At 33.0% G+C, this 12,237-nt stretch overlaps 1 protein-coding gene and 1 pseudogene across 1 annotated transcript; one reads left to right on the plus strand and one right to left on the minus strand.

Moving 5' to 3' along the window:
• The first annotated feature begins 376 nt into the window (after positions 1 to 376).
• On the plus strand, positions 377 to 476 carry LOC127077909 (uncharacterized; annotated as a pseudogene).
• Positions 477 to 5,833: 5,357 nt separating this feature from the next.
• LOC127074296 (protein NRT1/ PTR FAMILY 7.3) lies at positions 5,834 to 11,057 on the minus strand. The gene is made up of 5 exons (XM_051015607.1): positions 10,902 to 11,057; positions 10,548 to 10,662; positions 7,897 to 8,114; positions 7,242 to 7,804; positions 5,834 to 7,020 (listed from the first exon to the last, which is right to left on the minus strand). The coding sequence occupies exons 1-5, from the start codon at positions 10,926 to 10,928 to the stop codon at positions 6,165 to 6,167; spliced, it is 1,779 nt and encodes a 592-aa protein (XP_050871564.1). The 5' UTR covers positions 10,929 to 11,057; the 3' UTR covers positions 5,834 to 6,164.
• Positions 11,058 to 12,237: the final 1,180 nt, after the last annotated feature.

The raw sequence follows: 12,237 nt of genomic DNA on the forward strand, positions 1-12,237 counted from the left end.
TTGAATTCCTGTTAGGAGTTGACAATCTGTAGGAGTGTGACCTTGAATTCCACAGACTTCGCAATTTTGAGTTACGGCAACCACGGTGGCTGGAGGTGATATGTTTAAACTTTCAATTTTCTGGGCAAGAGCATCCACTTTTGCATTAACATGATCAAGGCTACTTATCTCGTACATGCCACCTTTCGTTAGAGGTTTTTCTACCACTGTTCGGTCGCTTCCCCACTGATAATGATTTTGGGCCATGCTCTCGATAAGTTGATAAGCGTCGGTGTAAGGTTTATCCATAAGCGCACCACCGGCGGCGGCGTCTATTGTTAACCTTGTGTTGTACAAGAGACCATTGTAGAAGGTGTGAATTACTAACCAGTCTTCTAAACCATGGTGTGGACAAAGTCTCATCATGTCCTTGTATCTTTCCCATGCTTCGAAAAGAGATTCGTTATCTTTTTGCTTAAATCCACTTATCTGGGCTCTCAACATAGTTGTTTTGCTTGGAGGAAAATATCAGGTAAGAAAGACTTTCTTCAACTCATTCCATGTGGTGACTGAGTTGGAAGGAAGAGACTGAAGCCATCTTCTAGCTTTATCTCTTAACGAGAAAGGAAAGAGACGAAGTCGAATTGCCTCTGAAGTGACACCATTAGCTTTAACAGTGTCAGCGTATTGGACAAATACGGATAAATGAAGGTTTGGATCCTCGGTAGGATTTCCAGAAAATTGATTCTGTTGCACTGCCTGCAACAGCGAAGGTTTAAGTTCGAAGTTGTTCGCTTCGATTGCGGGTGGAGCAATACTCGAATGCGACTCATCTTGCGATGGAGCAGCATAATCTCGAAGAGCACGAGTTGGTTCGGCCATCGCTGGTATCGTCAAAGGAATGAGATTTTTGAGATCAGGAATTTCGATTGGAGGAAGATTGTTTCTAACACAATACTCCTGAATTCGTCATAATAATCGGAGATATCGTTCAACATCGTTGATTCGTAAGTAGTACGGCTCGCCTTGTGAGCGAGTGTGTAGCATACAAATCAACGAAAAAGGGAAAAAAATAAAAATTGCCTTAGTCTCTACAGCATAACAGAAGAGTTACGATATCGACTAAATAAAAGTCCCCGGCAACGACGCCAAAAACTTGATTGCGACTTTATGAGTCTATCGGGGTACTAACTGCAAGTGCACAGTCTAATCGCGTAGTTTTAAAAGATATCGATCCCACAGGGACTTAATGAATCGATCTACCGTTTTTCTAGGGTTACTGCGTAAAGCTAAGGCGGATGATACTTTAATGATTAGGGGGGAAAGTAAAACTAAATTTGGATCTAGATAAAATATCAAATAATATGGATATCAGTATGTAGTTCGTCGTAATTAGGGAATCAAATTTTCGTTGGTCTTTTTCTTAATTTTAAAATAAGTCTTTTCAGTAGACACTATTAACTAAAAGTCTTTTCCTCAAACTCTCGCTCTGTTGAATTAGACTATGAATTTATATTTTAACATACGCTCTCACTATTTCGTTAAATCTAAAATCACTTTTTGAAAATAATAGAATCTATAGAAACTCCTTTTGAGAAAATACTAACCGTTTAAACACCCTCGTCTCAAACTCTCGCTCTGTTGACTTAGATTATATGATTAAACTTAAATGCTTAACTCTCGTCCTCACATTTAACTTTTAAAAATAATTTTTGAAAATGATTAGAATTTAATTAACCTTAAAAATTGCTTTCGCCCTGATTTAAAGTTAATGTTCAATTTACACTGTCCAGTTAAAAACTCAAACCGTCGTTCTATTGATTTTAACTTCTTTATGTCTTTTACTCTCGTACAAAAACCTTGGTATTAACTCTGTAAATTGAGACCAGAAAAAGAGTGACTATATTTTGAAATAAATTTAAAACCAACTCAATTTGAATTCCTTTATTCCGCTTACTTTACATACCGATATCTAAATTAATTAGTCAGACATGGTAAACATGCACAAACAATAATCATGCATAAATACGGCCATATCAAACAAACAATATATATAAACAGCGGAACAAAGCATATGTAAATTAAAACGATAAATTAATTAATTAATGAACCTAGAAAAATACTAGAATTCTGGATTTTATCTCCTAGCTTCGATGCTCGAACACTCCACCACAAGTTGGTTGGATTTGTTCTTCACAATTCTCAATCAGATAGGAAAGTAAAAACAAGGAAATAAAATACTATGATCTAACGTAAGGTTAGATCCAGTAAAATTACACAATAATTTCTGGTGTAGAAACTATCGTGAGAAAATAAACTGTATGCTTCGGAAATTAAACTAGAAAAGAAAAGGAAATAAATTGCTTGGAAATTTAGAGTGCTGGAAAAATAATGCTGGCAAAATTGTACCGAGAAGAGAGCTTCAATTGGCTTTTGTGAGGTGTATTTATATTCACCTCCCAAAATAACCGTTTTTCTAGAATGGATCTTCAGTGTGGTTCAAAGCGTGCATGAGAAAATTTAGGGGAAAACGTCCCCTCCGTTACGCACGTAAAGGCCAAAATATAGGAGTGGAATGTGTGACGTCCGTCACACTATGTGTTACGGTCGTAACACTAGGTATTAGGACATGGCGATCGCCACGTGCTTGTTGCGGTCGTGACAACACTTTTCTTTGTTCCAAACGTGGGCTGGGCTTTGGTGCTTCAGCTTGCTGCTTTTCCTAGAAAATCTTCTTTTTGCACCCCTTTTCTTTCTTTTTCACATATGATTTAAATAATGATACCTGAAATAAATAATAAGAAAATACCGAGTAATATCGAATAATTTAAAATAAACTGAATCAAATAACGATATAATTTAATTAAATCAAGTCTAAAAATGTGATATAGTTTCATGTTATCAAATCCTCGACAACGGTGCCAAAAACTTGATCGATAAATTAACAAGTGTACTAATCTTCCAATGTAGTAATAAGAGGGGAAATCCCCAGTATCAATCTCAAGGGTTGCTTTACGATACAATGTTTTGGATAAATTTCAATTAAATAAAAGCCTTGGGGGTTTTGGGTTGATTGGTTAAATTATGAATACTTGTGAATAAAGTAAACAAAGTAATTGCACAGTTTAGAAAGATATGAGTAATATGCTAGGGATATTGTATGATTCAATTCTGTGACAACTCTGAACTCACAATGCAACAACATATTTCAGATAATTGATTACCGGTTCATACAAGTGTTTACTCCTAAGTTCTTAGGGAGAAAGACTTTAATCATTCAACCTAACTCCTATATCCATAGAAAAGTACAAATTAAATTAAGCATTAATTTACCATGAATAATCCGTTTCTTATAGGGTATTCCTAGTCCTATGTAACATCTACTATAAAATATTCTCAAGTAGATCATGAACAATGGTGGTCCATCTTAATTGTTACTCATAAATCAAACTATGTTTGTTCAATAGAGAAAGCATACAAACAGTCAAGAAAATAAATCATATATGATGAAATAAAATTGTTATTGCAAAGAGGAATTCAAAGTCATTACAAATATGAATCAAGGACTCCCCTAGCATTGGGGGGTTTAACTACTCATAGAAATAAAACAAAACATGATAAAGAATGTTTCCATTATAATTTTTTTAGATGAATTGATCTTCAATCGCAAAAAGCTCCTGAAAATATGAATCCACCTTGAAAATTTTAGTTCTCCAGCCTTCAAAATGTGTTTTTCCCGTCTAAAATTGTCCAACCCGTGAAAATTCGTGTTTTACAGTTAAATAGATAGTGTTTTTGGGCCTTCAGAAATTTGGGCATCCATGCGCGTATTTCCCAAGTCCATACGCGTGTGGCCTTGCTTCTGGCCTTACCAGATACGCGTAAGCCGATATAATACACACCCAGGCAGGTCATATACGCGTATCACCCGCGTATGGACAGAAGCCTCCATTTTCCTCCCCTCTGCTGGTCCTCATATGATACGGGGAAGGGTTTAGGTCCATCCGCGTATGGACAGAAGCATGTTCTTTTCTCCTTTTTGCTGGTATGCATATGCTACACGTAGGAGTATGTGGTTATACGCGGATGATATGCATATGGGCAGGGCCACAATCTTTTTTTCTCTTTCTTCTGCTTTTTTTATCTGGCCCGATCTTTTCTCCGATCCTAACTTCTCTTTTCCTTTTATCATGCATCCAACCTGCCATACATACCAAAAAGACGTAAAAATAGCCAAAAGAAACTATAACTATAAAACACTGTCTTGGGCACAAATTCACTCAAAAGATCAAATTTTAAGACCAAAAGTATACAATTCACCTGGATTTTTGACGTATAAATGATGAAAACTATATCACAAATGGTGACTGATCAATACTTAAGCACTTGTTTGTATCGCGGTAGAAAGGGCTGAACAATATCCGTTTGTGAAAAGGTTTTCGATCATACAGGGGTGAGAAAAGATATGTTTGATTGAATCATTTTTAGGAGGATGACAAATGCTCGGTAAGACCAAGACGCATTCCTTAGGACTGATTGCTCGAGGTTTTTACGGAGTGTATACTCAAATGTTCCTTTTTCATTCAAAGTGTTTATGAAGTTTATTTACGAAAAACGAACATTCGGTAGGACCATGACGTATGCCTCGGGGTTGATTGTTTGGGGGTCTCAAAGAGTGTAGACTCTCATTCTCTTTTTTCATCTAAGTTAGGATTAAGTATTTTAGAACGAAAGAAACAATAATTGATAAAACCAAGACGTGTGCCTCGAGGCTAATCGTTCAAGGTTTTCATGAAATGTAAAACACCAATGTTCTTTTTCTTTCGATTTTATTAAGAAAAAGATTTAATAACAGAAGAAGAATGTTCAGTAACACCGAGATATGTGTCTCATGCTCGATTATTTAAGATTTTCATGGAATGTAAATCTCCAATGTTCTTTTCTTCCGATTTTATTATGGAAAAGATTTAATCGAGTTGCGAAAATAAGTTTAAAGAAAATTCGTGCAAAAATAATCGAGAAGTAGCAAATGCATGAAATAGGTTAACACGCTAAGGTAAAACGTAAAGATGCGAAGGTTACAAATTTTTTGTATGGTCAAGAATTATTTCGTAAGGTCACAAATTCTTTCGTAAGGCAACATAATGACGTTAAAACTTCGTGTGCCAACACGAATCAAAAAACAAGTTGCTAACGCAAAGCACAATCATTGCAAACAAATCGAAATGTGAACGAAACATAACGTAAAGAGGGGAGATCGTAACTAAATGAAACTTAACTTTCACTAAGGCTTGTCGTGAAATAATGGATTGTGCGAGACACAATATAATGATATAACACAATGTAATGATAATAAATTGCACGCATACGCATCAACATGTTACATCAAAGTTTCAAATGAAAATTCGGAAGAGTAACCGCATATAAATTATGTCAAATTCGCGGATTATATCTGATTTACGCAATGAAACGAAATAAAACAAAACAGTAGCACAAACCACGTGTATATGTTATCAGAATGATTACAATAGCAAAGTCCAAAACAATAATAGTGGGTAGAATGAAAACAACACCTGAAAATTGATTCGAAGGTTACCAGACGTAATGGTTATGAACAATGCACGACCGAAGTTGTTATTGTTGCATACTGTACGGAACAGAGGAGAGCGTTGGTGATGCATATGACGAGTGAGCAGTACGAAATATGTACCAAGTCAGTGTTGAAGAAGAACATGGTGCTGCATTTAATCTTTGAGTTGCATTCTAAAATGTTGATTTTATTAAGTAAGAGTTTTAGGGTGTTACTGTATGTAAACAATTAGAAGTTGGAACATCCAATGTCACACATAAATCATAAATCAAAATGACACATCCATGATTATTAACAATGGAAATTACAAAAAATGAAAGAAGGAAAGCTCATAGAGGCCCTAAAACTATCATTGCCTCTTCAAAAAGTTCAGTATACACAACCATGGGTTCAAGTACATAAACTGAAAATCTTAGTCAAAATTAAAAAAAAAAACTAGACTGAAAACATTTACAAGAGACTCAGGTACAAAAAGGCCTTCTTTGAATCCAAACCATCACATTTTTCTTCTATAATAGTTCCTACCTTCCTTCTCTTATTCATATATATATAATAATGTTAATTAATACTTGTCCATAATCCATATAGCAAATGGTTAAACTTTGAAGCTACTATGCTCATCATTGTTTTCATATCTGCATTCCAGCTGAATATTCTTGAACCACTTTGCACAAACAATATATGCAACCAAATCTATAGATGTCAAAGCAGCTAATAGGAAGAAAAACCTGTCAAGATGACCTCTATTCAAGTTTCCAGGGATCCAACCTGGCATGTGATCTTCGGTTGAAATCTTCATAACAATGCTAACAATTAAGCTACTCACATAGTTACCAAGTGAGATACTTGTCATGCAAAGTGCACTTCCAAAGCTTTTTAATCCATCTGGTGTTTGAGCATTGAAGAATTCTAATTGTCCTACATACATGAATACCTCAGAAGCTCCTATAAGTGCATACTGAGGAATTTGCCAGAAGATACTTAGAGAGCTTGTGCCGCCTTGTTTTGCGTATTTGAGTCTGTAGCATTCGACTATTCCGGCGGAAACCATTGCTATTACGGCTATGACGAGACCGATTCCCATTCTTTGAAGCTCCGTGAGTCCTTTCGAACTTGATTTTTTGAGTTTTCCGATGAGTGGATCGAGGACTCGACGGTAGAAGAAAATGAAGATGGCTACGCTGAGGATGTCGAAGCTAGACATGCTTGCTGGCGGGATTTTGAAGCGGGAAATTGTGGTTTTCATTGCAGCGCCTTGTTCGACGAAAAGCGAAGCCATTTGAGTGAAAACTACGGAGTATATTATTGTGCATAGCCAAATTGGAAGAAGTCTTAGTATGCATTTTACTTCTTCAACTTGAGTTATAGGACAAAGATACCAAGGGTTAGTTTGGCCTCCTTTTTGAACCTCTAAATCTCTTGAAGTTATAAATGCTGCTCTATCCAAAAACCTGCAATTTTGATCACAAATGCAAAATTAGTCAAGAAGCTCTCGAGATAAACTTCTCTAAATGCACTTATGACACTAATGATCATTTTACAACTGTCTCTGAGACGATTTCAATTTTTGTCCCTTCGGATTATAATATGAAACTTGAAACTTTTATCATTGAAATGACATTTCGTATTAGAAAAATGACGGTTTAGATTGAAATTAGGTTCTATAACTTACTTGAAACCATGTGTGTGGAGAATCTTTCGGTTGGAATTGGTAGCGGATTCCTTTTCATCGGTGACATACAAGTCCTCTCCATTTGGTGTCATTTGAACTCCCAATTTCCTCGAAGCAGCGACAAGGACTTGACAGAATCTTGAAAGAGGATTACCAGCGGGTCTAAAGTGTCGATATCTTGGAGTACCGACAAGAAAAAGTACAAGAGCCAAAAAGGCAGAACCAGCAGAAGCCCAAAACCCAAGTGCCCATAATCCTTCATCTTCGAAATAGCCCAAAATGGTGTTCGAGAAAAGCGAACCAAGGTTCAACGCCAGATAAAAGTAGCTAAAAAACGCCACTTTCGAGTAACTTTCCTTTGAGTGATCTTCATCGAATTGGTCAGCACCGAATGTAGCAATGTTTGGTTGATACCCTCCATTTCCTAACGCGATTAGATAGATTGATAGATAGAACATTCCCATTTCGAAACTCGAATGTTTCCCACATTCAATTGTTCCATTTCCACAGCCTTTTGGTCTAAGCAAAGCAAAGTATGATGAAATGGACAATGATACTAGACCCTGTTATATCAAAATCAAACCATAGTATAAATAAAAAAACTAACTAATATATTAAAGTGGAAAAATGAAATTGAAAGATTGTTACTACTTACAAGAACAAAAATGCCCTGAAAGATGGCACATGTTTTGTATCTTCCCCAATAAGAATCACTTAGGAAAGCACCAACAAGAGAGAAGATGTAAACTGTGCCTGTCCATTTACTGACATTGTTGGCAGCATCAGCATTGTTTTGACCCAAAACTCTTGTCAGGAACAGAACTAGATTCACTCCAACTCCAAAGAATGCTAAGGTTGCAAGACCTTGGTTCACTGGTTCAACAAATATGTCAAAAACATAAAAATTGTCAGCATCATGTCATAGATTATTGGTCTATGTACAAAAACATCCATCACTCAACACATAAAAGAAAAATTCAAGTAAAATTCTGTTTAGCATGATTTTATAAAATTTTGTTTAAATAATCTTGTTTAGTAAGGTTCTTTTCTTATGAAGTTTTTTGAACATTTAATTTAAGTAGTTTGTATTTTATATTTTCTCTCTCAAATTTATCTTTTTGTCTTAATTAAAAAATTAAATATAGACTTTTTAATATAATTTTATATTTACAAAATTTGAAATTTATAAAAATTATTAACTTCATAAAAGATTAAAATTCATATCAAGTAATTTATAAACTATTCACTCACTATGAATTAGGTCCCTTTATCAAAATAAAATGAAATTTTGATTTCTCAATTTTAAAATCTATTTTTTTTAATCTTAATTTGAATTTTTTTTTCTGTATTTTGATCTCTCCCCTTCTTTTAAGATTAATAGATGATGAATAAATTTAAGATAACACATTAGCAAAATTAATTCTATATATAACATAAATATTAATTTTATTATATTGCATTGTCATATTAGTAAAATAAATCCAAAAATAAGATGAGAATTAAAGGAAAAAAATAAAATTAAAAAACTAAAAATTGAAATTTTAAAATAAAAAAATTAAAATATTGTTTTTATGAATTAGAGAATCAAAATTCAAAAATAAGATGAGAATTAAAAAAAATTAAAAATTAAAATTGAAATTAAAAAAAGTGAAAAGTTTATTTTTCATAAAATAGAGGATAAAAGACACAAAATTATGATGAGAATTAAAGAAAAGTAAAATAAAATAACTAAAAATGAAACTTTAAAATTAAAAAAAAATACTTTTATGAAATAAAGAATAAAAAAAAGAATTTAAATTTCTTTTTTGTTTTTTTGCCAAAGAAAAGTCTACGAGAGTTTGAGACTTTAAATACTAGAATTAGACTTTAATAATGGAGTATGACAAATTATAAACCTAATATTATTTAAATAGTAGTACCGACTTAAACCTTGTACTAAAACCTAACATAATATATAACCCACCCTTATTGGTGATCATCACTAGCCATACATTGAAATTGTGGCTTAGTTCTAACATTATCTCATAACTTTTCTCCTTATTTTTATATTAAAAAAAAAGTAAATGGTGACAAAATTGGAATATTGTCGTATCTAAAAAAAAGCTACTAGTAGTAATACTAATTATAAGCTGTCTTCAACTAAATTTTCGTGCACTAAATATAGAATTTAACTCTTCCTTGCACTCCATGTCATGGTTATTCTTATTCATGCATGTATGCATCATGACACGTGGCGACAAACCACATCATTAAAATTCTATTTAAGATTGCGTGTTGAAAACATATTATTTACAAAAATGCATCTTTTTTATAAGGTTTCAGAATCTGCATCTTCTTTTGTTCATTGAGAAATGTGAACTGAATGAAGCACATGCTATAGGTTGTAGCTAGCTAGGTAGGTTCTATATGTTTAAAAACGTTGTCGTTTTGTTGAATTTTTTAGTGATGATAAGATGAACAAAAGATCAAGTTTATTGTTTTGCACTTTTGTGGACAAAAAGTTCCAAATTTTCACTCTTTTTCTACTGATAAGCTATCATAGTCAATAAACCACCGATTTATTGCATAATGTTCAATAATAGCTGGACAAGGTTCTTGAATCTTCTACGGCTCTAAATTTTGCCACGACTCTTTTATTTTTTTTTCTATCATCATCGTCAAAACTAAACTAAACTAAACTATTACGTAGACGTTTCACTCCCTTGTTTACACTCAAATTTTTTATCTTTCTTATCATCGTTTTCGGTTACTTTTTTTGGAAAAAAAACATTTTGTGTTAAGTAACATAATATGATTACGGTTCGGTCATTATCCAAAATAAAAATATTGAAGTCGATGTATATCAATTAGATAACTCATTGGATGAATTAAGAGGCATAAAAGAAGTTTTAAAAATATGAATTAAACTAACATAATAATTATTGAAATACTAGCCTTTGCTAAAATTGACCTCTTAAGCTTGTTGCCATCCATTTTAACACAGGGACACACTTATGTTATGTCGATGGTATTACACAAATTAAGGGTCATATACAATTTAATAATGCAATAACATATATTAGAAAAAAACTTAGAATAGATATCTGAGTTCAGTAAGTCAGACATTTATGTCATATTTTATCTAACATGAAAAAATGAGAAAATTATAAGATAAAGATTGTCTTGATTTAATATGATATGTTATCTACTTGATGTAAAAATATGTTCATTTCGTATATCATGTCACATAAAAACTTAAAATAAGATGAGAATATGACTTATGAAAATATGTTTCATATCTTATATTGTCTGATATAAGAAACTTACGGAGTATAATAGTTCCGGCGAACCAGCTACCAGATTTGGCTCTGATTGCAGGGCGACCATGCCAGTCAACACTTCCATCAAGAGTTAACTCTTCTGTTTCTTCTTTGAATTTTCCCTGTTCATAGTTTTCATCAAAATGGGAGTATTTTAGTTAGTACTTATATGTTTTATATATATATATTGAATAGTTTGTAATATAATATATTGCCAGTGATCAAGTGAATTTTGTTTTGGATTTGGTGAGGTCCAATAAAATGGATTTGGGATTTTAATTTAGTAATGTTGGAACATTATATTACAAGAAAACTATAGGGTAAAAAATTATTGAGAAAATGTGTATGTATTTATGGTTACCTCTTTGCAGACCTCTAAGCAGGCCATTGGTGATGTGAGAGTCTTAAGAGACAAAGATGAAGAAAGAGTATGAGAGAAGTGAAGAAGAGGAAGCAAGATTGTTGATTTGGATGAAAGCTCTCAAGACAGAGATTTAGTGATGAAACAGAGTGTGTGGAATTATTCGATATAAATAGAGGAAGGAAGAGTGGCATCAACGGCTCAGATTTCATAATGAATTCTGGGGATATCCAACGTGTCATACTTTTCCATTACTACCTAACAAATATTTTTTTTAAATGATTACAAAAAACATACTCCATACATTTTTATTACCTTGTCATCTCAATCTCAAATTATGGAAACCTCGTCCTACATCGTGATAAATTATCCAAAATTCAAAGTGACATTGTAATTTGTTAAAGTTACAAAACGTAATTGTTAAAAAATCATAATAATTCTGAGTAGTTTTGATAAACTTTACCTAACAAAATATTTAGTAGGTCATAGTTAGCCATACGATTACAAAGAATTATCCAATGGCAAAGCAAATCACCTTAATATTTTTATGGTATGTGTTATACGTGGTTCAATTACACTGGTCCAATTACTCGGAGCTCATTATCTAGCCTACTTCCCCATATACAAGATATAAATACAAATTCACATATAATCTCTAATTTATATTTTGACTATAGTATCTTGTATCATAATTGACTTGGGTATTGAAGTATTAACTATGCAGGAATTTTTTAGGTCCATCGTATCAGATATATTAACACGATTATCAGCGTCGTATTAGCACTGATACCTCTAGTTCAAGAAGCACCGTGATCGCAATCTTCGATTCATGCACTATTACAAATAATATATTTTATGACAAAATTTTCACCTCATCCAATGAAACTCCGAGGTCAAATGAACGTTTCTTTTTTATTTATTTTTAAAGTTTAATCTTATCTCTTAGTTTTGTAGAAAACTGACATGCTATGTAGTTCAGGATTTGAGATTCGATTCTCAGCTCATGCAAATTTATGCTTTATGTAGAATTAAAATTTGTCATCATTTTATAAATCATCTTATACCTCGGTTTTTTAGAAAATCGACATTAAAAGTTTATTAATATTTTATTTAAATAATTTGAACGCAGTTTTTACCTCGGTTTTGTTCTCTCAGTTTTTCTGAAAATTGAGATGTAAACTCTAAATAATATTTTACCCACTAATCAGAATGTTAAGTTTCATTCACTTTTTACGCCTTAACATTTCTCTTTGACTGAAACACCATTATATTCACCTAACAAACTGAAAGATCATCTTCTTCGAGGAGGAAAGAAACTCTAACCTAAAACCAACAC

The sequence above is a fragment of the Lathyrus oleraceus genome, chromosome 4 (assembly GCF_024323335.1).
Source record: "Lathyrus oleraceus cultivar Zhongwan6 chromosome 4, CAAS_Psat_ZW6_1.0, whole genome shotgun sequence".
In the NCBI taxonomy this organism is placed as follows: domain Eukaryota; kingdom Viridiplantae; phylum Streptophyta; class Magnoliopsida; order Fabales; family Fabaceae; genus Lathyrus; species Lathyrus oleraceus.